At 34.2% G+C, this 27,574-nt stretch overlaps 2 protein-coding genes across 2 annotated transcripts in view; one reads left to right on the top strand and one right to left on the bottom strand.

The window, feature by feature from the left end:
- The window catches only part of bru3 (CUGBP Elav-like family member bruno 3), a 385,675-nt gene that overhangs the window by 254,429 nt on the left and 103,672 nt on the right, over positions 1-27,574 (bottom strand). The window lies entirely within an intron of this gene.
- LOC106126045 (parkin coregulated gene protein homolog) lies at positions 1,057-5,884 on the top strand. The gene is made up of 4 exons (XM_013323510.1): positions 1,057-1,506; positions 2,117-2,288; positions 2,585-2,734; positions 4,815-5,884. Exons 1-4 carry the CDS (start codon positions 1,216-1,218, stop codon positions 4,973-4,975), a joined length of 774 nt encoding a protein of 257 aa, XP_013178964.1. The 5' UTR covers positions 1,057-1,215; the 3' UTR covers positions 4,976-5,884.

The raw sequence follows: 27,574 nt of genomic DNA, 5'->3' as shown, positions 1-27,574 counted from the left end.
TATTGTTTTTCATATCTTTTTTTATGTCACAAATCAGCAAAGCTTATAATTCGGATAACTATTTCTAATACCCAAATAGCAATAATTATCTTACATATATTATTACAAAAACAAAAAAATAAATTGGTAGATATTTTACTTACATTTTCCTAGAACTTGTTTATTACAAACAAAACGTTATTCCAACGTTCGCATCATTTATATAAACAACGTTGGAGCAGACATCAAAGTATCAAATGTTTTGTAAACAAAAGAAATCAAACGACTAATTAACGACTTTCTGTAGGTATTGGGTCGTATTCGTTTCGCTTTACAATGTTTAATGTTTTTGTACCTCTTTCCTTTTAAAATAAATGGAACAATAATTACCGATATGTAAATACAAACAATTCATGTTTGCCAAACAAAATGAGGTATATTAAAAAATTCGCTCCAATTTATTTGGAAACCGTAAAGTTTCCGATACGAAAAAAGCTATCAAAGAACATTTCCCCGTGTTCCGCGCGGAGTGTAGAAGCCATCAAAATTCAAGCCAGTTTTCCCGAACCGACGATATTGTGAGATACCTTATATTAAACTGTAATAAAACTCCCCATCTCTAATATAATTTCGCGTCCTGGACCAAATATAAGGCTGCAGACACATGGGCAGGGCGTAAAAATTGGTCACACTTATACAATCCAATTCAATCAAATTAATTTTTTTATATTTGTTACTATGACGTCATGAAACAAAGCCATCAACAAACAGTCAGTTAGGAAAATCACTTTAAAAATAATTAGTGAATTCCGACAAATTTCAACGCAAATAAGCAGAATATAGATATTTTAATGAGATTCTCAGTTATCTCGAAATTTATCTTAAATCCTTTGACAATTACCCGAAATAACTATACCAAAATAAATATGAAGGTATTCTATTTAAAGACTTACGCAATTTTTTTTGTAAGGTAATAAATCTCAATAAGAAATAATTCCAGTGTGAAATACCCCTAAGTCAAACGGCAGTCGCGCGGCGGCGCTGTCGGCAATCAATCGATAGGAACCGGTTGCCAAGCAACGATCGTGTTGCAAAATAAACAATCAGAATCGGGGCCCGGCCGTGAGCAAATTTGCTTTCTTATTTTATTACTTGTGTCAACATTTTAGATCGATATTATCGGATTATTTACTCCCCTACGTTGTATCATGGTATTTTGATTCTTTTATTGCAAACATGGTGCTGCTACCTCCTTGCGTTCCGGATACGTGCGGGAAGGATTTCCGCAACTCGTTGCATAAGCCGAGTCCAAACTATCCTTATGGCAGTAGGAAGAGGAAACCTCGGGTCGTGCCCGCTTTCACGATACAAGCGATGCAGAAGAACACGAAGGTGAAACCGCCACCAAAGTGCGGTGTGTACAATCCGCTGCCCGTCAGACCGACCATGTTCCGAGCCTGCTATCAAAGGGGCGAGTTTCCTCTTTCCATTGAATTCGTAGCAAGCGGGAAAAAGCTTTCTTGGAAGGTAACTGTGAACGTGTTGTACGGTGTCCGTTTTGTCGTGTTCCGGGTTGGGTTACATTGAAGTCGCATTGTGTGATCTGATTATTTCTATTTCGGTTTAGTAAAAAATATTTTGTGTACCAGTGAAAGGGAATATTTTTTCATTGTAATAGCTCACTTAAGTCCTCATAATGTTAGATATTTTAGTTGCAAACTTGTCTATTTTTTTTTTCTAATTTATAATAGTAATCAGCAAATAAAGTCAAACTGCCAATAACTGTATGAGAGCAGATACAGAATTTAGTCTAATTCCAGCTGTCATCAAATTCACTACCAAAATCTGAAATCAGATTAAATCTAAGCTGAGCTCTAAAGCCCTTTGTGGACTGTTAGACTTCCTAGAGCTTTGTCTGTTACAATCCATTTGCTAGTTAGGATGGAACATTTTGTTACATTCAGTGCAAGCTATTCTTTGTTTCAGGGACTATTAGTAAAACTTATAATCATTTCATGTCGAAATTAAAAGTATAAATAACAATGTTTAAAAAGATTTTATTTTTCACTAAAATGTATTTAAGGTAATCAATTCCTCAAATTTATTATCAAGTTTAACCATGTCTTATAATTTTTAGGTACCTGTAGAAAAATTGGACTTCCATCATTACCTGCCGATATTCTTCGACGGACTTGCTGAAGCGGATTACCCGTTCACATTCATAGTCGAGCAAGGAATCCATGACCTGGTCACCAAGGGGTCTCACAAAGTCTTGCCTGTGGTACCACAAATTATAATACCAATAAAAAGTAAGTGCAAATGCTAAGCTGTAAAGGCAAACAGTGACTACTCAATGACAAAAATTAAGTGCAAATGGTCTTGGACTACTTCATATAAATACATGTTGATTTTAACTGTTATGATAACTAGATATTGTGTTGTTTGGGACATTTTTCTGCATCTCCTTTCAAGAACTAATATTTAATTTATGGTATTTTATGAAATTTCTCAATCGTATTTATAAAATTAATAAGATTAGTAACATTCTTCCTAGAAATTATCTATTGTTTGTTCAGTCACCTCTAATTTCTCTTCTCATGTGCAGATGCGATGGCGACAAAACGACCTACGGTAATATGCCACGCGCTGCGCTGCCTGCAGATGCTGGCCACGTACTGTGACCACGTGGGAGAAGCGCTCGTACCATACTATCGCCAGATATTACCTATGCTTAATTTATTCAAGGACAAGAACAGTGAGTACATTTATGTCTTACGAATGGGCTATCTATCCTATCCTATTAGTTTCATAGGATCATTTACGCTGTATAAGTTTTGAAAATTAAAAACTTTAATTAAAACTAACTGTCGCCCGTGACTCCGTCCGCGTGGAATAAAAAAAAACTGTTGTGTTATTCCTGAATGTGTTTTATCTCTATGCAAAATTTCAGCAAGATCTATGCAGCCGTTTTGGAGATACCTTCAAAAAAACATACATGTACACATTCGCATTTATAATATTAGTGAAATTAATATGACCTTAAAATTATCTTCAGTATTTTGTCATTTAATTATGCAACTAAATTTTTAAATTCTTTTTCGATTGTATTATATATTTGATGTCTCTACATCTCTCCTACAATAAGTTTATTAAGCATACGATACAGACAACTAAACGGTATGACAAAGGACTTGCTTAACAGGTTATTGATTACATCCGCTTGCAGTACTTCATTTATGTCGACACTAGCAACTGTCTTAGTAACATGTGTCGCACAACTGTATCGGATTAGGCTCACTAACTATGCTATAATATTATTTGTCATGTTACGTGTCTGGATTACGATATCTTAATATATTGGGCCTAGCACGAATATTTGTGACAATCGCTTTCATATTGTCAAGGTCAATTATGTCAATAAGAATTTTGGTGCACTTTACGCCTGCTGCAAATTTTGTCGATAACTATGCGATGGCGATTATCACAAATATTCATGCTAGGTCCACTGTTATAAGTGTGAATATTCTAAGTTCATTTAAAGTTCACAGTATTACATTGATGATTTTGAACTAAAAAACCAAAAACCTTATTTGATTACTAACAAAATAAAGAAGCATTTTTTATTATTATAAATATCAAAAGGCAAAGTTTTCACATGTCTGCAAAAAAGGAAGTTATACAGCAGACAAATTTATTCTTAACATAACATATTACCAGATTTATTTTCAGTAAGGTGTAAGTCGTAATCTACTTAGTGTAACATTTAAGTTAAAGCGTGGGAAGTTACAAAGGCACAGTTTGCAATATTAGCCTGACGGAGTTACTCCGTGGCGTGGCGACGAAAACATTACAAAGCCCGCAACTATCCGACAACTCGAGAAATGAGAAAACACCAGTCGCTGTAAACGTGCGACTTTAAGTCGCATATCCTTCTTTTGTTTTTGTGCTGTAATAGTTAAGGAGACATTATTTTTGAAGACCTATTGGGCATAATATTGTTTATAAACTATTATCCGAAACATTTTAAACCGTGTTAATATATTTTATCAGTAGATAGTAATCGTAGTATTGAGCTCTATATTGTCCAATTCGACTAGATTATTAGCACGTATTTTACGTGAGGGCACTGACTATAACCTTTACGGCAAATATACTGAAAGCGACTGATCTCTCGTCTGTATTTTGTGTCACTAGTGCGGCACGTAGAGAATGGCCGCAACAACGCGTCGCCGCCGACACCCCAAATACTCTGACGCCTTCGCCCCACGACTAGCCGAGTAATTAATCTTCCCCGACGCAACGACAAGTCTATTATAGCGGAAACAATACCGCTCCGATCATATTGAGATGTTCGATATTTTCTGCTCTATTATTTTCATCATGGTGACACTATGTGACAAAAGCTATGCTTCATGTTACAACATTTTTATTGAAAAGGATAGTAACAATAACTGTCACAATTAGAATCCTTAAATGGTAGTTAAGTACTCACTAAATTTATACTAGGAAACTTCGGCTATTTAACAATTCTGACTGCGTGTATATGCATTGACTCATTGTTCATTTTCAGACACACTTTAAACCATGTACCCGTATATGTATGAATGTAGAAGAAGCGAGAGAGATGAGGACCGTACCAAATAGAAGTCCATGGACTCTTCCTACCCCTCTGGATCGTAATCCAGAGGGGTAGGAAGAGATCATGCAACTACAACATCATGCCCGTAGGCATGATGTTGTAGTCGTTTGAAACCATCAAAAAATTAGTTTTCTTTTGGATAATTGATTAATATATTGAAGATAAATATAACGTGATTTTCTTTTCTAACCTACAGATAATATGGGTGCCGGAATCGATAGTAGCACATCCCGCGGCGAGAATGTTGGTGACTTGATAGAAGAAACACTTCAGTGTTTGGAACGTTACGGTGGTCCGGACGCGTTTATAAACATTAAATACATGATACCAACGTACGAATCTTGTATGCAAAATTAATATAGACAATTTAGACTGTCTGCACTTTTTAGAATGTTATTGCTTTAATAGCAATTAGTATAAATTTTAGCTTGGATAGCTTTAATTGTTTAATTCATGATTCATACTAATTTTTATAGTATGTGAATTATATGAAAATCCTTAGCTAAATTGAAGTGAGATGACGAGAATATTTTCAAGTCATGAACATTTTTTATTTCTCTAATAACTAAGAGTTGTGAACGTGTAATAATTTTGAATGTATTACTTGCTCCATAAATTGAGATGGTTGTGCATTTTATTGAACACCATTTATTTGTGCCATGGTTGTTTGTCATAGTAACCTTGGGTTAATTGCAAAACCATTAATGTGTACTTTCTTGTCATTAAAAAAAAACTGAGATTAACATTTGCCTACAGGGTGTTTAAGCAAAGGAAACCTACGGTAATTAATTGTTAATACACAGCAAAGTTATATTATGATAACGGTAATAGTTATAAATATATTGCCGTCAAATTCGATTGACTTAACACTTTTATTAAACATAATGTTATCTCAGTTTTTTTTAAGAAATAAAAGTATGATTTTATTGTACCAGAGTAGTTTGTCAGTGGAAGCCCACGGTTATGTTTTCATAAAACACAGTAAATTATTAAAATTAATTGCGATAATACCAGGCAATATTAGTCGAAGTATCCATCAGAATATGAATACTTTGTTTGAGGACTATGGTTCCTTGTCGATGGAGCTATTTCCAGATACAACGTCCACTCTCCTATATGAATGTAATCGTAAATTAATGTTAGTGTAATTGATTATAGTTACGTTTGTCTGTTAAATTGCTCAAATGTCTACATTGTGATATTTTTTTTACTCAAATATTGTTTAAATCCTTGCTGATTTGACTTATGTTTTTGTTAATATTTGCTTATTTGTTTTTATCGCATCGAATATATAAATATGAATATTACAAAATGTTGTTTTAATTGAAACCCAGAGCTAATAAACATTTGTACTTGAATATATGCTCCAGTATTTAAATCAAACCATTTTTTGACAGGCTGTCGCCCAAGATTCCATCTACATGGAATTAAAAAAAAACTTAATTAGTAGCCTTGGTGTTATTCCAAGCTATGTTCTACATCTATGGCAAATTTCATCGCGATCCATGCAGCTGTTCTGAAGATACCTTTTAACAAACATTCAACTAAACATTCGCATTTATTTATAATATTAGTAAAAATTTTAGGGCACAAACCATAGCAACCATAGGCATCAAAAAAATAATATAAAATTAAGTAACAATAATTCATGGCGTTTGTGTTTATTATTCAAATAATCCCATATCGTCATGTGATTAGCAAATAAATCGATGCAGCGAGCGTCATAATTTGCTGGATAAATTACATGACAGATTGTGGAATAGTTAACAAGGGTGTATTGAGTTTATTAATGCGGTCTCCGCTTCGCCGGAACCTCTCGGGAACGTCATGTCAATATTTGGATCAACCGGAGCCAAAGCAATTTACAAGCGGCGAAGCAAAATGTACAGCTCTATGTATGCATGTATGCATGCAATTTGCATTTCAAGTTCCTTCAGTTTGGGTGAAGCTAAAACGTATGCATGTAAGTTGTTTGTGAGCTACTCCGCTCTTTGTCACATTTTACGAACTTTCTGATCGATCAGCAACATATTTTTTTATGTAAAATACATATCAAAGAGGTAAAAATAAACGAGACCTACAAATTACTAGCTGTCACCCACGACTCCGTTCACGCGGTATTAAAAAAAACTTAATTAGCAGCTCGTGTGTTCTTACAGACTGTATTCTACATCTATCCCAAATTTCAGCGAGATTCATGCAGCCGTTCTAGAGATACCTTCAAACAAACATCCATCTAAACATTCGCATTTATAATATTAGTAAGCAGTAACATAGAATAATAGATATTGGACTCTTCAACGCAAAAGAAACCTAAACACTCGTGATATAAAGTTGATATCGATATAAATAGATTTGCGGCTTCGTTATGAATTTTATAGAATGTAAAAATATTGATGGCTTTTGTACCCACAAATATTTTTACCAGCCCTATTTGAATAAGCTCAAAACACCTATATTTATTGAAATATTGCTTGTTAAAATTGTTTTTACCATTTTCTCTTGTAATATCAAACGCGTCGTGACTCAATTCCTCAGAAGGTCGACTCATTTGACATACGAAACATCAAAGGCCTTTGGTCCATTGGCACTTTCATATCAAGGTGTAGACGACATTTTACAATTTTGTGTTACTTTATATGTTACTAGCTGTCGCCTGCGATTCTGTCCGCGCGGAATAAAAAAAAAATAATAGTGACCTATGTCTTCTTCCAAACTATGTTCCACATCTGTGCCAGATTTCATCAAGATCCGTTGAGCCGTTTCGGAGATACCTTCAAACATACATACACCCATCTAAACTTTCGCATTTATAATGTTAGTAAGATATTTAACTTGACAGTAAAGTTGTATAAATATATAGCGATTCTTTCTTGTACTTTTTTTTTACTTATAGATTCCAGATTGATGAAGCACTCAAGAAGAGCGATATTAAGAACACCAGACAACCGATGTGCGTATACATACATAGATGTATATATGTAGTGAGGTGTGTCAAAACTGCGCCCAATGCAAATCCTTGGTATCCGTCCGGATTCTGCCGAGAATTATGTCGTTTTTCTTTAACTATGTACAATATTAAAATAGATTAATTTATATTAATTTTCACTGAGCTGTAACAAACTGTTCTCGTGTACATTTATCAGTTTCTCGCAGGCGATGCGATGGTGTGGATACAGAGCGACACCTTCTTAGTCGGCCAACATTTATTACATGAGAACAAGGGGTTAGAGAAAATGGATATGGCATTAAGTAAACCCGTATAAGTTAATAAATTTTACTAACATTCCTTCTTTTACTGTTTTAAATCAAGAATAATATTTTTTTTAAATATTGGTATAGCTAAATCATAATTATTAAAACATATTTAAGGGACATACAAGAAATGAGTATTTGCTAATTACTGAACAGACAGACATAAATTAAGTTGAAATAAACTGTATAAAATTCAAGATTTGAAGAAATTATAATCTCTTCCAGATTTAAAGATCTGTGTAGCGTCGTGTCTGTCGCAAATAATTTATCTTGGGGACAATCAGGACGGTAATTTTCGTGAGGAGTGCGCTACGAAACTATTTTTGTCTCGACTTAAGTTTCATTGTTCCTTGTAGATTACAATATTGTTTCATTCTTTCATTCTTTTATTACCAAATATGATTCGTTTATTTTTAAACTTTCCATATTATTTTATAAATGATTTTAAATATTACTTTTTTAACTCGATACAAAAATTAATTACAAAGATAAAATTACAAACGGCATTTATTCTGAAGCTCGTTGAAGACTTAATTTGGTTAGTATTTGTGCTTAGGAAGAATTCTATTCAATTAATCTGTACTTCAATAAAATACGAGTATACAAACAACTATAGTTGATGGAAGGCAATTTATTAAGACAAAATAATCTTCTCGAACCGTACCCCACTTCTGAAGACCGAAGATAAAACAAAAATATTAATACACATAACAAAGCCAGCAAAAGCCGGAGAAGTCGAGATCGGTAAAACACTGGAAAGCACTAAAGGAGCGCACTATCTCTCGTTCCACGCAATAAATGCTGGCAGAAAAATCGCAACGATTAATATCGGCCGCCGGGCGACTGTTATGCCATATTTTTCATCATTATATGCTCATTAAAAGAGAGGCACTACCGTAAAATCGGATCACGGCATAAAAGGGAGAGACGCAATCGTAGACGAAGATATTTTATTCAGACGGTCGCTCGAAGAGGTATTTAAATCCGTATAAATTTCAATTTGGGCATCAAGTTTAGAACCGTTGTGAAATGTTAATCATTATTTAACGCTTGCGGGAGCGGTTATTGGAGATGTCATAATTGCCAATTTGGACTCTTACCGAGCAAAAAATTCAATATTCCATTTTGTATATTACCAACAAATTAAATATTTATTTGATTAAAATAGTAAGCTATACAGTAAATGTTATTTTGAATTAGTTATATATTTCGTGGTGTATAAATAACATATTGTAACAAAGTAATGAAACGGTGATAAGGAACTAATTCATTGTTAGTATCCATACCGTAGGTACTGTGTACAAAGTAATAAAGCATATTTTGACGGTATTTGTAAAAAAAAACAATTTTCAAACTAAATTGATGTATAAAAACGGCTAAACACTCACGTATATTCGTCCGGTGGCGGCACCGACTAGTTTCGACCCCATCGGGGGCCCTTCATTAGGATGAGTGGTACTGGTATTATTTCGCGGACAGTGAGCGACGGCCCCGATGGGCTCGAAACTAGTCGGTGTCGCCACCGGACGTATATACGTGAGTGTTTAGCCGTGTTTATATATCAGTTTAGTATAATGTCTCACGAAAGTTTGAATAATTTAATTTTCAAACTTATTAGAGATTTTGGTTAAGCACAGTAATACCTCATTATCTGGTAAATGCAAATATTTGTAAGTTTTGGTTTAAGAATATCATAATAATATCAGTTTCCTACTAAAATTTTGATAGTAATAGTTTGCAATTCCTATTTTCTTATATTCAAATAATATGGAAAACAAAATCTAACATTTATATTTGGAAATAGGAAATCGTATCGGAAATAAATCCCTGAATTCGAAGCTTATAGCAAGCTCAATGACGTAGAAAATATTGTATGTCGAAGGCATGTGCAAAATTCAATGCAAGTCAAAGCGGGCCAGGGCAGCGTTCAGGGCACACTGTCTCCATTCCTTTGATGTCGGCCTCATTTTGCATATTGCTTGAATATTTTTTAAAACTGCAATATTCTTTTGAAATACAAACGATGTTGCACTTTATGTTATGCCTTGATATGATTTTATTTTTCACAAATATATAAATAAGACATTATTTTAATAAGAGAATTCGTTTAACATTCATAGACAAAATGTGTATAGACCAATTGTGGAGCGTCGGTGGCTCAGTGGTCAAGCACTTGACTTGCAATCTGCAAGTCCTGGGTTCGAATCCCGCCATGTACCAATGTGTTATTCGATTTCCGATTAACATATGTACATTTATCCAACGTTCTTACGGTGAAAGAAAACATCGTGATGCAACCTGCACATATCTGAGAAGAAATTCAAAGATATGTGTGAAGTCAACCAACCCGCATTTGGCCAGCGTGGTTGACTATGGCCTAATCACCCTTAGCTTAGGATAGTCTCCGAGCCCCTCGGTGGGGACGTATGGTGAGCTGAAAATATCTATAGTAATTTTATTTTAATAAGATGGAAATACAACGAAACCATTGATTTGAATTTATTTAAATGTCTATATTTGTATACAGTTTTTTCTTTTTGTAATGTAAAAGCAAAGAGCTTTTCTTGCTAATTGAATAACAACGCGAAGGAATCGTGATAAATTTTTCATGGACATAAAAAATGAGAAATTGTATTTCTCCCAATGTTTCGCACCTGGCTAAGGGAGTGGGCTGGTTATCGATGGTAATTTATTGTCGACTTGTATATTAAATCGAAGTTTTTTATAGTTATGTATCCGTTGACTCTTAACACTTTGAATCTCCTCGAGTGGAACCAATTAGAAGCGCAATGTAAATATGACTGAATAAATTCACAACTCAACTCGTTGTGAAGTTCATCTTCGCATTCAGTTCAGGAATTCCACTTATTGCTGACTCTTTTCCATTGCATTCGATTTTATTTCAAAGTTTTTATTACCAGATCCATCTAATATTATAAATGCGAATGTTTAGATGGATGGTTGGATGTTTGTTTGAAGGTGTCTCCAGAACGGCTGAACAGATCTCGATAAAATTTGTTATAGATATAGAAGATAGTCTGGAAGAACACAGAGGCTACTTATTATGGTTTTTTTTATTACGCGCGGACGTAGTCGCGGGCAATAGCTAGTACATAATATTGTGAATAGTTCTAGAGTAATTTAAATTAGTGTTGCGATTGTAAAACTAGATGGCGTTCTAATCTTAAAGTTGAATATTCTATGCTTACACAACTTGTTATTGAAGTAAAAAGAAGGCTGTTCCAATTGCAAGAGGATCTGTCTGACTTTATATTAAAGTTTTCATTTCATTAGTTGGTTTAAAAAAGGTAGCCATTTTAACAAGCAAGGCAATAAAGGTTGCACCGCAGTTGAAATAAATCTCGGCCGCAAGGCTTCCTACTACGTATCTGCCACTTAAAGCGACCGCTACTCACACCGTAACGTAACACAGTTATGTTACACAAATATACCGATGTTCCTACAGAAGATATGAATTGGTTAAACTACAACTAAAGCCATTCAGTATTGTGATTATATTGAAATTTCAAATAATATTCATGCTTCCAGTAAAAAGAAAAAAAATCCCTAACATCTCATGTCTGTATTTTAGTAATGAAACTTTAAAGTCCTTTTTTGTACGAAAATAAAAGAAAGAAGACGACATTCAAACTATTATGGTCCTAGCGCATAGATGTAGTTAGTTACGTAACGGTGTAAATCTTACAAGCTCCTCGACTATTTTACAGCATCGCCTAGACAAATTTTGCAGTGAGATAAGAAAGAAGCACCGAATCAGGACAAAGGCAACATTATTGCGGCTTGTGGTTCTTAATGCGGATTACTGGGGAAACGAATGACAGCCTCGGATTGCGTCCCTTAGTTTTTGGCGCAGATAATGGTGATTAAATGAATTTAAGGCGTAACACTCGAATGGTCTGCTATGTACGGAATGTTAGTGGACGCGGGGCATTTTACGTGTCTATTTAAATGTAAGATCAAAGCTGTTTTGTACGAGTTACATACAATACTATAGTTTATGAGTAGTACTTTCACGTTCTTTTGGTAATTTTCACCAACTCTTTAAGATTTTAAAGGATCTTGATACTGATAATGACACTTTGAATTGTCTCTTAATCTATTTTGTACTAAAATCTTTAATTACAGCTTGTTATGACAAATTTATAGTATACAAAATCCAACAAAGATAAATCGAACTTCTATGTAAATTTTTCACTTGTTTAATTTATTAAATTACGAAATAAATTGTTCATTACCAGGTGCCTTTGTGTCGAGTGTAAAAACAAAACAAATGAACGATGTAAAACGGGAAAGATGAGCGCACATCGTTAGCGTTGCTATTAATCAACAAACGAATGCGTTAATTAATTGTACAGCAAGCGCTAATGGTGACCGGGCTCGTTAAATCTCGTCCATTGATTCATTGACGGCAACATGATCTGCTACAGTATTTTCGCTTCTTGCACCATCCAGCATCGCGCTGTTTGTATGTAAATGGCAATCGTTATGGCGACCATACACCGAAGGAACAAATGCATTCGATTCGAGACCTTAAAGGATACTTTCATTAACCTTATAATTTTCATCTTAATTTTTAAGGACATGTTACGAGTAAACATTTGATATGTTTACTGGATAATAACATTACTATGGGTTTCCACAGCTGTGATATCGTTGTCCCTGTTTGGTTATAAGAAAATGAAAGAGACGACAATATGTAATAAAACAAATGTACCGGTGGAATTCTGGGATCAATTTTTTTTTGTCTCTTGCTGTAACCTGTCATCTCTGATGCAAATGCAATCATGTTTTAACTTGACTTGTTTCATTTGTTAAAATAGCATCTATTTTACCCCTACTCACCCTTACTTATGTTACTTCATTTGTATAATGTTCAGAAGAACATATTATTTTTAAAAGACCCTCTAAGTTGGAGTTAGTGGCATATGTAAGCAGCCCTAAACTTACTTTACATGTGGATTTTGAGAAACGTTACTTTATGACTGGATACATCACAACCTTATTCGCACGGGCGGATTATTATCGCGCGTTAAAAAAAACGTTCAAACAGAACAAATGTGTTTCAAAATGTCATATTATAGAATGTATTATGCATATAATTGTATTTTAAGCATTTGTAGATAAAACAATGAAAAATTTTGAATACACAAACAAGTTATTCGTGAAACTCGCTTCAATCTATGTATATCGTGACAACTACATCGACACGAGTACAAATAGTAGGGTCTTGGCTGCTCGGAGGAACTTTCACATGAGTACACACACTAACTACTCCCTCACGCTTCTCGAACACGACTTTGCATCGTTATAAATTCTTGGGCTACGGCCTTGTTATCACTATTTAGTTTACTGTTAATTGTATCACCACATTTTTCTGTTGAATTGGCACTGATAATGAATCGGGTGTAATCTATTTATGAATTCACCTCCATAATTTACGTTTTGTAGTCATCATGTTCATAATCACGCTGTTAAATATATTATTTTGAGAAATACATTGACATTTAATAGTGGTAGATCCCGCTTTAACATCTTCACACGAATTGGCCCGGCTCGCCCGGTGAAATACCACGACCACACAGAAGACAGGTGTGAAGTGGAAGCAATTCCGCGTTTCGTCTGATGAGTGTGCGTCCCGGAGGCCTAATTTAGTCCTCATTCCCTTCCCACCTTTTTCTTATAAGAAAATGATGGGAAGTGGAAGTGGACTTTCCGGATGAGAGGATGCATGGAAAGGGAATAAATTTTCTTTCTGTGCATTCTCTTCTCTGTCGATGAAAGGTAGGCAACGCATATGCAACTGCGTATGTCTATGGGCAACGGTCACTTCGCTATATCAGCGATTTCAGGTGGCCGCTCGCTCGTTTGCCACCTTATGATATAAAAAAAATTGAGTACAAAGGTTCATATATGAACGATGAGAGTAGAACAATTGGAACGACCTTGAAACTGTTCCCAGTGCCATCACGAATCCAGGTAAAATCTTCTCTTGCATCAGAATAAAATATCAACAAAGAGTTGTCGCAGTTATCATGTTGCCATCACAAATCACATACGAGTGTGATATACTCGCTCTACTGGAGCGATGTAATTTGTTTGCGAGATAAGTGAGAGCCGCGAGCTGCGACCTGCGACCGCCTGTGTTCCGTTTTTAAAGCCGACCTCCGAGTGACCCAGTTTCAAGGCAGGTGACCTGATGTTATGTAACATCAGCCAATGGCACACCACCGTCTGTCAATTGGTTAACGATATTATCCAATGGTTGGCCTAGGCGTGGCATGGCACGTTGCCAGGCCAGATGCGGCTTGCTCGCTTTCAGTTTTACGCCTAGCACTTGTTGAATATCCGCTAAAATTTTAGTATTTAACTCAAGGCGGAGCAAAGATGTAGGCTGTTCTTGGGAGGAACATAATCATGAGTGTGTTTTTTTTAATAATTTAAACTACTAATTTTTTAATTAACTTTTGTTAAATTTAACATAATTTAATCTTCAATCTCTTTAAAATTTATTTCCGAAGTCAACAAATTGTTGTATTTTGTTGAAGTTAAAATATCTGATGATGAATATTTATAAATATCTAATATAACTTTTACCATTGAATATGTTAAACCACTGAAAACATAAGTAAATGCATAATACTTTAGCAAATCGGATAAAAAAATCAATTGGCTTAGAAAGGGCAGCGCGGCGGCGGCACTCATCAAATATGTACTGGATAATGGAGTTCAACAGCGCTGGAAAAGTTCTCCTTTACTACGAGGATAATTTTTAAGTACAATACAATTTATTCATGTGCTCAGAGACTACCAACTAATTTAATAATCTGTCTTTTAAAGCAAAGAAACGTTTAGCGACATCTTTGTGTTAGCTTTTATTTTTATAAATAAATGAATATCAAAGAGCTGAGTTTTTTACTTTTAGTTTTTTTAATGACACTGTTTACTTTCTTGATTACATTATTAACAGTTTTGTAATCATAAGAATTTATAATCTTTAACTTAGATCACAAAACAATTCCGTGAATAAAATAGTCTTTGAGGTACTGTAAGCCTTGGTTAAATAATTGACATCCTGCGCGGAACGTAACACAGGAACCCGCAAAGGAAAGGGAAGCAATCTGCCCGCCTTTGCTCTTATTCAATATAACATTATTAATACGCAGCGCAGTCACGAGTGGGGTTCAAATAATAACCCAAAGCTCTTTCGAATAACCACAAAGAGACGTTAAAAACAACATCATAAGGAATCTCATAGCAGAGACGCGTTATTACACATAATACCCGGCACGGCTTGGCTCCGTGCCTAGATAGTGCCCGATCCACAACGACATTCTTTTACATAAACGCTCCTACCTACATTCAGATATAAACTAACACTGTTAGCGAAAACTATGTAAGAAACTATTCATCAAATATAAATTAAAATTAAAGAAACTTTATCGATAAGTAAAGAAATTTATAACAATGTTTATTGTACATTGATGTACATTCCTTCCTGTTGCAACGTGTTTAAATATAATTAGAAAGAAATCAACTATCCTTTATTTCAAACAATACAAAATATCACTGCCTATTCTTTGATAAGCGAGCATTGTGATGTCGCCAAAAATAGAGCGTTTTGATTTTTCTTTTGGTAAACCGCTACCGCTTATATATTACGCCAGACGAGAGATCACATGCAAGCAATTTGTCGGAAGAAGCTATGAGGGTTGCAGTTTTTATTATAAAACCAGAATATCGCAAGCGCTGCGATCCAGGAATAATTTTTATTTTTCCTGCGGCGTTCGGGATTGTGATATCAACTACAGTTTGTCGCTGGTTATGTACAAATTGTTTGGTGTATTTTGTAGATTTAATAATGTGCGTCTTTTGTTTTGCATTAAAAAGTCTGAAGGTATAAAAAGACAAAGAACTATTTCGACAAAAACAAATGAGGTTATCATCATCATCATCATCAGTTTACTATACGTCCCCACCGAGGGGCACGGAGCCTACCCTAAGTTAAGGGTGATTAGACCAGGGTCATCACCAATGGGCCGTGGACGAGAGCGAAAGCGTGCCCGTGGTCCCGTCCCGATGCGTTGGAGGAACAGAGAGGTTTAGTGGGTATGCCTCCGCTATGGAGGAGAATCCCACATAACTACCGCGTCCCCCCCGGGGCGCGGAGTATGCATAAAGCATTCCTCTCTGGAAAAAAAAGGGTCACCACCAATGAGGTTATGCATAGATGAAAATTTATTCGCGTTTATCTGATCAGTATTCTGATGTTTCTATGCCAGTTATTTCAATATTCCAGTATCAGTCAGATAAGAAAATGTAGCTCGTACATTAAAGAAAACAGTTTTAATTACGTACAAAATTTTGGCAACACTTTTCATACTTTGTAAAGAAGGTTTACGAACAACAAACATTGCGTTAGGTAAAATCGTATTTATGAGTGGGTCGCTGCTGACGTATAGAAATCTGTAAACCTCTTTGAATACCATTTCCCGTTGTATACAGCTCGTAATATTGTCGCGAAGCTTGTCTGAAGATATTTCAATTCTATGGCCTCAGTCCTCATTGAAAATCCTTTGAGTATCGTATCTACTTTGAAACGTGTCAATAGAGGGACTATCTTCAAAATGTAAGTCCCAAAAGCGACCTCTGTTGCAAACTCGCGATACCTAAACAACAATTTTCGCTTTAATTAACATCGGATTTGAATGTACAGACAAAAGACAGTCGAAGATCCGCTCAACGGCAAGCAAGATCTTTTATTCGATACGTAACGTTAACGACACGATTTTTAAAAATTAAATCATAATTTACTGTAAAACACATGTACAACTAACTATATTTTGACAGATAATGATTTGATAATTACACTTTTGAAAAGATTACTGTAATTCAATGTTTTAACATTATCATCAGCTCACTATACGTCCCCAGTGATGGGCTCGGAGCCTACCTTAAGTTAGGGGTGACTAGTCCATTACATTAGACTAGTCAAATTGCATCACGATATTTTTGTTTATCGTATGACCAGCGGATAAATGTACATATGTAAATTGAAAATTTAAAAACACATTGGTGGACCTGCAGATAGCAAGTTAAGTTCTTAACCCCTGAGCCATCGACAGTTTTAGCAGCTACCCGAGCTACCTTCAGAAACCTGCACTCAAGAGCAAACTCTACATGCATGTCATTTTATTGTAAATTTTCTCAGGAAACATCTGCACAAAATATGTTTACTAGCTAAGATGGAAAGCAAGGAGGCATAACGTGATCGTGTCGTATAAATTAGAAAGCGGTTAAATTATTCGGGCGCTAGGAGCGAGGCGTCAGTACTATTGACAAAGGTCATTCATATTGTACTTCACGGCCGGCCGCCCTCACTAATTCGGATTACGTCTAGTTCGCAGTCGACGTAGCTAGCACTATATGTATATGTCGACTTGTTTGTATCTAACCTACCATAGAACTTATAAATAAACTATAAGAGACTTACTTATAATGTTTTAGGTAGCATAGATTTATTACGTAGGCATATAAACTAGAAAGTATTTACTAAATGGATTGTACGAAAAAGATTGTGCAAAAAGAGAATGAATTTAAATATGTCGACAGATCTTACTATCTTACTAATATGGATGGATGGATGTTTGTTTGAAGTCAAAAATCTCGAAGACATTTGGCATACATATAGAACATAGACTGGAAGAACACATAGGCTACATATTATGTTTCTTTTTAATTCCATATGGAGGGGGTTGCAGGCGACAGCTAGTAGAGATATACAATAGAGTGTAAATACTTCGATTTAATACCAATGAAGTCACACAGCGTGGGTTCACGTTCTTGAAACGCATTGTGTTAATCACAAACACAGGGCAGACAATAACTCCGGCCGTATAAGCGTCAAATTGTGGTCGAGCAGTAATCGCATTACCTCGCGACATGTCTATACTGCAATATAGCTACGCTGGAACGCTGATGACACAGTATTGTGGTGGCTTAATCATATCTAGGTCTCATTAATTATTCCCATAGGGTGTGCACCCCGTCAATCCGACGCTAATGAATGTTGGATTGTTACGCTTCCATGTAGAAATAGAATAGCCATCATTCTACATAAATTTAATTTCGAAACAAATAAATACAATTAAAATTTAATTATATATTTTTTCAAAAATATATATCTCTTAATCCCATAATTAAAAATGTGCTCTTGGCATATCCGATGTTAAAAATGTCAAAATAGAAGTTTTATGTAACGATAAATAAAATAATATGCACTAAATTAAATATGTTAGATATTATGTCTATTTTCATATTGTTTTGAACAACGCGTTATCTTAACCCCTTTTAATACAATAGATTCAAAAACGTGAACCAATCTATCGGATCGTAAGCGATATCTTATAACGCTTGTTAGGAACACGAGGCTGACAGCAGAGGGCGTAATGAGCGGCCTCAATATGGCAATACCTTCCCTATTACATGTCACAATAGATACTATTATTTTGATGGGAAGTAATATAATTTTTAGACTTCATTTTGTTTGTATTTCGTGTACCCTAATTAATAAATTAAGAAACTACAAGATTTAATTTATAATGCAATATTTATTATATGTATTGTTTATATATAAAAGTGAATAAGACAATAACCACAACAGATGTTACAATATGAAATATTGTCTTGATTAATGAGTAAAAAATAATAAAAATTTTATTCGACACGTAATTTAGCACCATTCACTCGTTAAGGCCCGCCTACGTGGTATCTGTGTTATCCCTAACTTTGTATACATGTCGCGATATTTAACAAACTCCATAAGAAGTAACCTAATTCTAGCAAAATCAATATCTAAGTACAAAAAGGAAAAAAAGTACAAACTTGGAAAATTTTAATACGCGTATAAAGGTAAAAGAGGATACAACAAATCGTAAGCAAGAGCAAACCTTTCCTCGTGGGTTGTACGGGGAGTGCGAGGCGGTGTGGGGGGTAATAGAGTGTCATCTTGACGTAATAAATGATCACTCTCCGTCCCTGCGGTAGGTGAAATTCCTCCTCCGGGCCCTGTTTTTACATAACCCATCAAATTACTACCCTTTGTACCTTTGCAACAATACCATAAAACCTGTCAAAGGCTTTGTATCGTTGAAGCTATGAAATATTATACGACAGTGAATTAATAGCGGGGAAGCCTTCGCAGGTTCAGTTCTGATTAAATTAAAAATTAAATTATATTTTTTCCGTGTACCTTAAAAAGCTTTTTTCAATGATAATGGTAAACTTCCGATGTTACATTGAAGTCGAATAAATGTTGAACAAAAGCCTTTTATGTAAAGAAAGGAATTTGAACCGAATACTTTAACAAAGCAAAAAAAGAACTAAATCCAAATTATATTATAACCATTAATAAAAATAACCCAATGTTTAAACCACTTTTAAAATGTTGTTAAAACATGTAAATTATAAAATGTACTATTACCATGTAACATGTCACAATAAAAAATAAAATGCAAAATATATCACGCATAAAATACAAGTGAGCAAGATGAAAAGGGAAAAATCTTGGCGACGGTAAAATCTGTCCGGAATAACTGTATTGAGGCGACAGGAAGCGTTCCACAAAGAGGAGGAAATTGCCTATCAGAAACTGGTAGTAATCACGGCGGTGCGTAGCAATCTAACTTCGCTGCGGACGCTATATCCTCGCCTAATGAGATATTTCGAGAATGGCTACAACGCTGCGAAATACGAATAGCTGTGGTATCTCTGTTTGGTTGTCGGGTTTACTTTTGTGGTGTTAACAACTCTAGATAGATTTTGATGATACGGATCAAATTTTAATGATTGAGTTTTAAAATCCGGCGATTTTAACGTCAAATATTTTTGTTAGTTTGTATCCAAATCCAAAATTAAAATAAAAAGGGAGTAAACATGTATGTATGTATTGTTAGGAAGAAAATGTGACACTCTGCCGGTGTACTGGCACAACACTAGTCTTATTAGAATATCGATGGTTGTGTCCCCTCTCTAACGCAGTTTGACACTTGACGTAGCAACAGGAGCGCGTCACGCGCGCTATTTGTGCTAAATGATTTTAACCAATAATGTCTGAAAGTACGTATGTTGTATATTTTTAATTAAAATTTAAATAAATAAATCATTTTATTTTGTTAAATACGATTTTTCGTATTTTAAATATGAAATGCTTTCCTATCATCCATTGAATTCCGTCCTCGTTAACTTTGTTCAAATATTGACAAAGTTTCCGTTTGCACTGTAGAGGGCGCTCCAAGCTCAAGTTTTAATGTCTCAGATAAATTAAGATTCCGGTTAGTGTTTTAAAACAAACATTCAGTCGATATTCGCTTCGGACATAATTGATTTTCTATTTCACTCTCTGTTGCTTACGAGGAAACAATTCATTGTCTCTTCAAAAATTGAATTTCATTTGTGTTTTATTAAAGAGCTAAGCAGTTAATAGAAATTATGGTAAACCTGATTTTTGTTCACACAATATTACAAATATTGTGGTTATACTGGCTTAGAAGTTATTTGTACTGCTGATTATTAAAGTGCTCTGTAGTGTAAAGAAGTGTAGATTTGATAAAAGAAATCTACTAAATCAAAGAAACTTTACTGGCAGTTATTAGCTAAGTCCCTAGCTTGTTTGATTAATTTAAAACCTTAAATAATTATGATCGAAAACCGCTGCAATTATTATCTTACATTTTTACTTATACGAATTATAATATTATATATTTTCGATATTCATATCGATGCGATGTTATAAAAATATGCACAACATAAATGTTCAGATGAATCAGAACATCAAGGGAAATCTTTAGTAAATAATTTCACGGAATATTACTGAACGAATAATAGTGAAGAATGCTTTTGAGCTCCGGCCCGACCGCGCACATGACATATTGGTTGACAGATATTTTTATACGTATGTGCGTAGAACTACCAATATACTTATAAAAGTGAGATTGAATAATTAAGTTTTTGTAACAATCAATTAAGTTAACGATGGAGATAAAACTTTAGTACACTAAAGCATCTGAATTCATTTAAGTATACGTTTAAGTAACGAAATACAAAAAAAAAACTGCTTTGTATTATACTAATATTTATGTTCCCGTTAAAGTTATTCCTAAATCTTTATACTATGTTACGAATACTTTAAAAACGTACACATTCCTTTCACTTTAACATCCATATTAAATGTAACAAATCTGTAACGAGTATCCGTGGTACGTAAACGTCTAGAATATTCAAATTTTTCGCAATATTCGATAATCGTAGTCTCATGTAAAATGCATACAATATCATTCTTTAGTTCGTACGAGGCTGCTTTCCGAACATAATTCATATTAAACTGGCTTTATTTGACTTTTATACGTTCCGTGTGTCTTAACCGAAGCGCATTTATCCCGCGAACTAAACCTCCACTAATATTTATTATCAATGACGTTCTTCCTTCCGTAATAACTTAATACCATGCCTAAATTCCCTTTTGATTCTCTCCCCCAATGATATCGTTTTTTATTGCGTATTTTCCTTAGCTTGAAGTTGGATTCTTTTTGTTATTTATTTGTGTGTAAATGTTATTAAAGTGGTCAGTTTGGCTCGTCTCCAAATCACCTGCAAATTATCTTGAGACAGAAACATATATCTCTATTTCATTTCTAAGTAGAACAAAATACTACACACTATAATAATACTTAATACATTTCATGTATATAATTAAAATTACAATTGAAATTATTATTATTGTTATTTTTTTATTATAAAAACAAATTAACTTTAATTAGAAATTAGGTCCCGCGAGACCATATTTTGATAAGTCCTTGGATGCGAAGTATACTCAACTGTATACGATAGTCTAGAATATTTCCAAGGGGATTGAAATATTTAAAACAATTTAATATCTAAACCAGGTCACCGTACTACTGGTTTTCCATTTTGATAATCATAAATGTAGATGAGGTGCGTTATATGTGATTATGATACAATTTTGAAAAGTTTCATCCCCGCGGAAAAGGGTTCGTTCCATTTCAATTGCATTAGCGTACCCTAAACCGTACGAGATTAGGTAAATGGATCACTAATGGATGTTCACAAATTCTCTTAACTGGAGAGGCAAGCGATTGCTTCACTTACGATGTAGCCGGGTTATCATTATACTTCGACGTTTATACGCTCTTTATCTTGTACGCTTCAGTCGAAACTGGATTAAACTACTTCAAACACTTCAATATTAAATTCATATTTCACATTTATTGGAAATGTAAATTAGCTAAGGTACATTTTATTAAATACTAACTATCACCCCAGACTCTGTCAGCAAGGAATTAAAAAAAAATATTTAGTAGCCTATATGAACTTTATCTTTGCCTTTCAGCGAGATCCATGGCAGCCGTCCTGGATATACCATCTAACAAAGATCCATCTTTACATCCAAATATTCGCACTTATTAGTAAGATTTGCTTAAATTATTTATAAAAGCATAGAAAATAATTCTCGATAAAATATGTTTAATCAACGTTAATTAATGACTGACACAAATATAGCTCTAAAAGGACATGTCTATTCAAATAGAAGACAAAAGTTCAATGTTAAATCAGAATTTAAAGGAAACCGACCGAATTTAGTTAGTAATCCAATGAAACCTCCCAACTAACAAACTTCCCAATTAAAGCAAGCGAGTCTTTAAAGCTCCATAGTTCAATGGGCTCCGATTGCGACTTCACAAAATAGTTGGTTGAAGGTATTCAATTGATATTCATTATAAAATATGGCTGTGCGTTCATAAAGATGTCGGGGGGGTTGCCATAGATACAGGGGGCTCGTTGCTATAGGTGATTCCAATTGCCTCGACATCCTTCGGGCTTCTCCTTGTATGGTCTAAGTTCTAACAAAGACATTGTATAAAAATGTTTTCTTTTATTACTTATAAACCGTAATTTATTTTCTTCTTTATTGATATTGTCCAATTTAAAGTATTCCAATTGCCAATCATTATGTAAAATTAGCTTTTTTTATTAACGTAAAAGGATATATTAAGGTTTTTCAATGAAATTGATAAAATTGCTAAGCCAGACTCTGATATCGGAGAGGCATTACAAGTAAAATGTTTGCGATACTACGAACGCATATACGAAGTTTTTTTTTATTAAATTATAATTTAAATATTGACGTAAATCAAACTTAGCTTAATAAAAATGCTGGTTACTTGAGCTAACGTTTAATATTCTAGTGATTAAAAACACTACATTTATGTTTAGGTATATTGAAACTGTAAAGCGAACTTTTCAAATCTAAGTATCGTAATAAAGTTCGTCCCTTGTGCCACGTCCTTCGATCTCAAGTCCTCATTACGAGTTGAACAACAAATAAACAACAGAGGGCTATCGTCTACTTCATTTATTGGACAATATTTACTAAGGCTCCTTTACTCCGTGACTTCACATCTGTTCAATAATTTGTACGGACAATAGTTATGATCAATATATTTTCAGGTTTATGTTTTACTAGTTGTCGCCTGCGACTAAGTCTGCGCGGATTTAAAAAAAAATGTAGCCTATGGGTACTTCTAGACTAGGTTCTACATCTTCACCTACGTCTTCGCTTTTCTTTTTTTTTGACTTCTTTAGTGTGCACTTGTGTCCAACTAATTAACTAAGTTTATTGTCTTGAGGTCAAAAGTACTTAATCTAATGAAATTAATAAAGATAAAATAAGAAATAAGAGTCCAATAGCTCGTTTGTTAAATATGGGAGTGTGTTCAAAAAGTGCCTGTGACGTTGAATTAATTTTTGATTTATAAAAACAAAATAACTCGAAAATAAAACTGATTAAGTTTTAAAAAAGTTGACTGCGCCAAATGGACTAAATTAATTTTTTTAATTTAAAATGTCGGTGTAACGTACACGTTTTGTTTTTGTCAAGGAAAAATAATTAAAAATTCTAATTAACAATTCTTTATTTATAAATCAACGCCACCTGTCCGCTTGACTGTGAATTTCAACGTATCTTTGAACAGGACGGTGAGCAAGAGCTAGCGGACTACACCTGAATGTTGCCGGCTCAGATAGATGTCGCTAGGTACGCGCCGCAACAGACAACGTCGGCACTAAATTATGTTTGCAACGCAAAGAGAGATGGCGCTTGGAGCGCGAAAGTTTAAATTTGAAAGCAAAGTAAATTTTACATTAAATATTTTTTGTTTATATTGAAACTCTTTTTAATATATCTTAAAAATTTAAAATAAGTTATTTTTACTATTTTACTAATATTATACTTAAAAACTTAAGACAATTTGAGAATGTTATGCTAATACATTCATTTAATGTTTTATTTCTCCGCAATTCTGAACAAAAGTTCAAATATTTATCAGTTATTGTGTTATTATTGTTTGTGCAGTATTTAATTTATTTTTTGCCAAGCAATGACTATATCGTTATATATCCATGGATATTAAAATGTCCTGTGGTTTAACAAGCTGATTTATGACTTTAAAAAATCTCATGCAAAGGAGGTTATAATATGCAATGGATGTTTAAAATGTTAGAACACGGACATTGTAATAACCATTATAGTGTCTGTAGCATTCATTCATCATCATCATCATCACCATGCTAAAAAAACAAATTGTTAATCAAAAATTCCTAAATAAACTTGATATCTAATACCTACATATTTTTATCGTATTAAGCAATTCAAAGTACAAAATCCAAACCAAAACGTCTAAACAACGAAATACGTGCGGTCCGGTAAAATTCTTGTGGTCCTGTAATTTGTTCGCTTGCACGGTGTCGCCAATGTCACTAGCTATTACAGCGAACCGACACCGCCCGGAGCTACGGCAGGCATACCGCCGAGCACGACCAGACAACGTCTAGAGGACACACCGAGCCGAGAACGACACAACATTGTCGGGAACGACACGATATCTTCGAGAGAGATGCGACACCTCCGAGAGCGACGCGACACCGTCTAGTTTGTTTTCTATTGGATTTAGAATCGAGCACCGGAATGTCAATTTAAATTTCATTTTGTCGCTTTCTCTTTATCAAAAAAAATATTAAACCTTTCTTAGGTTTCATCCTTTCGAGAGCTTGAGTGTATTAAAATGTATCTAATCCTACAATCAAGAAATAAATGAACTATTAAAAAAAACTAAACAAGGAGATGTATGCAAAATCATCGTTTTAATAAAACTTTGTCTAATAAAATGATACACTCACGGCTATAAAATTTAGATTTGTTATGCATTATTTTGTAGTACTATTTAAATAACGTCCCCCATTCCTTGAAACGGTGTATTTAAATGCAAAAAAGAAGTAATCGAGCTGGAACGACACACGATTCTAATGCCTCCGCTCATTCGCAGGGGATTTATGCGGAGCGGACTCGAGGAGAATTCGGCCAAACCGGACGCTACTGGAAAAACCTCGGCACGATAAATGAACCACGGAACCAAAAGCGTTTGCATTTCGAGATTTACCGACGTCTTTTTTGGACGGTGCCGTGACATAATATTATTTTAGCAGTGGCCCTCGTATGGTCTCCGTTATCAACAGCGGATTTACTTATGTAGAGGCCGAAAACACTAGACCGGAGGTAATAAATTTGACAAGAGAATAAACTAACCGCCGAAATTTCAACTTTTGTGTAAAAGATAAAGGACTAAATTATGAGTCGGAATGCTAACTGGTCGTTCGTGTTGCAATAATTCGTCGTTCTTGTAGAAATATAAAACCTCTTTTAAAATATGTGTTTTTGATAAAGTACACTTAAGATAAGGATAGAAACACTTGATTTAAAATAAAGTAAATTTTGTCTGGATGTTACGTTATGAATCTTCTTTCTTTTACATTCAAGGGCTTTGATAATGTTGCAAGTTTTCAAATTCTGATCGAGATTTTAAGAATTTTCTATATGTTGGAAAGAGAAAATAAGTTACAATGCAATAAAGCTTTTTTGATTATATTTATGATTGAATTACCTGATGAAGATATTGTGTAAGAAAGAAAAAGAAAATGCAATATTTTTAAGGTGTTATCGTCGCTACGAAGTGCAGGGTTCTTGGACATTGTGAGGAGCTAAAAGGCTTGCCGGCGATGATTGAATAAAGGAAATTGCTCAGTCAGGCCCGAACCCACCTCCACGACCTTAGAGGGGAGGAATGGGCAAATGTTTGCACCCTCGTGCACCCTGTCTTACACTCTTAATAACGAGACTGATAGATGTGTGAATGTAAGATTATATTTTATATAGATATTTTATTTTTAATATATGGGAGGATTTTTTATATTTTTTGATAATAAAATAACTATTATTATATGACTTATTGTATCTAATTCCTTAATTTTTTTTCTTTTTTTCAATCACGATTTTTGATCGATGATTTAAGTCGCTTAGCTGACTCAATTTATTTGTAATTTTATTAGCAAAAATTGACTGAATAGGAAACAATCTAGAAATTAACAATAGGTATTTCCACAAAATATGTATTATAACATATTTAAAGTAAATTTTAACTTGGTAAACTTTTTTGGGTACAAATTTGTTCGTTAGTGCAAAATACAGAGTTTCCAAGTTGGAAACCTCAGCAATGTAAGCACAATTGATTGCTCAATCGAGTGGTTGCGGTACCTCAAGGTTGAACCGCTTGCCGTCTGAGTCCGTCCCCACACCTCACAGTTCTAAAGCACTGTTTGTGAGAACGCCCACACAATGGAGGCCTATATTGCGTGCCAACACCGCCCCCATTCCATTCCACAATAGAATGCTTGATTGCAAAATATTCTAAAAGGTGTTATTCTATTGCCTTCTATTTTATAATTTACTATTTTCAAAGGTTTAAGATTCAATTTTTTTTTATTTTATTATGTGCATCTTTAATTACAATTATCAATGATAAATAAAGATTGTTTGAGGGACAACCTTAACTTCATAAATTAAGGTCCCTCAAACAATCTTGTCTCTGCAGCCCTGACCACTGGTTGTTTGAGTCATTAGATTCCGCAGCCGGTGGTGTTCTGTTTTTAATATAATATGTTTTGTATTTTTTTTTGGATATGAAATGTATTATATTAGAAATATGATAAATAAATGTATATGATTTATAATGTGAGTTTCTTTTGACGAAATAGTTGTATGAAATGTAAATGAAGTACATATTGACAATAATTTGTGCTGTACGATTCAAACGTTAACATAATTCTTCATTTAGTATTGTGAAACTTTTTATGATAATTATTAAAAATGCTAACAGTTGGTTTCTGAGGTCAAAATCTTTGTATGAAACAATCGTCAACCTTATCATTTATCTTTGACAAAACTATAGGAATTATTTTAAACAGGGATTTGTTCTTAGAAACCCGGGCTAAGGCATTATACATAACTAGTTGAAGATGAAAGCTAAGTTTCAGTTGGGTTAGCGATATTGTTTTTTTTTTTGAAAATACAACAACAAAGTTAACCTTCAATTGCTCTCCGCCTATCATACACGGGTGCATTTTTTTATCTATATTAAAAGAAAGAAGAGAGAAAAAATACCAATATTTAGAGAAAGAAATTCTTATCTTATTGGGTCGAGCCAGATCAGAAACAGGAGCACTAACCAAATAACCGAATTATTTCGTAAATAAGTTGCGCGGAAAAATCGTAAA

This window comes from Papilio xuthus, unplaced genomic scaffold (genome assembly GCF_000836235.2).
Source record: "Papilio xuthus unplaced genomic scaffold, Pxut_1.1 DF828952.1, whole genome shotgun sequence".
Classification (NCBI taxonomy): domain Eukaryota; kingdom Metazoa; phylum Arthropoda; class Insecta; order Lepidoptera; family Papilionidae; genus Papilio; species Papilio xuthus.
This window is presented reverse-complemented; position numbering and strand designations above follow the sequence as displayed.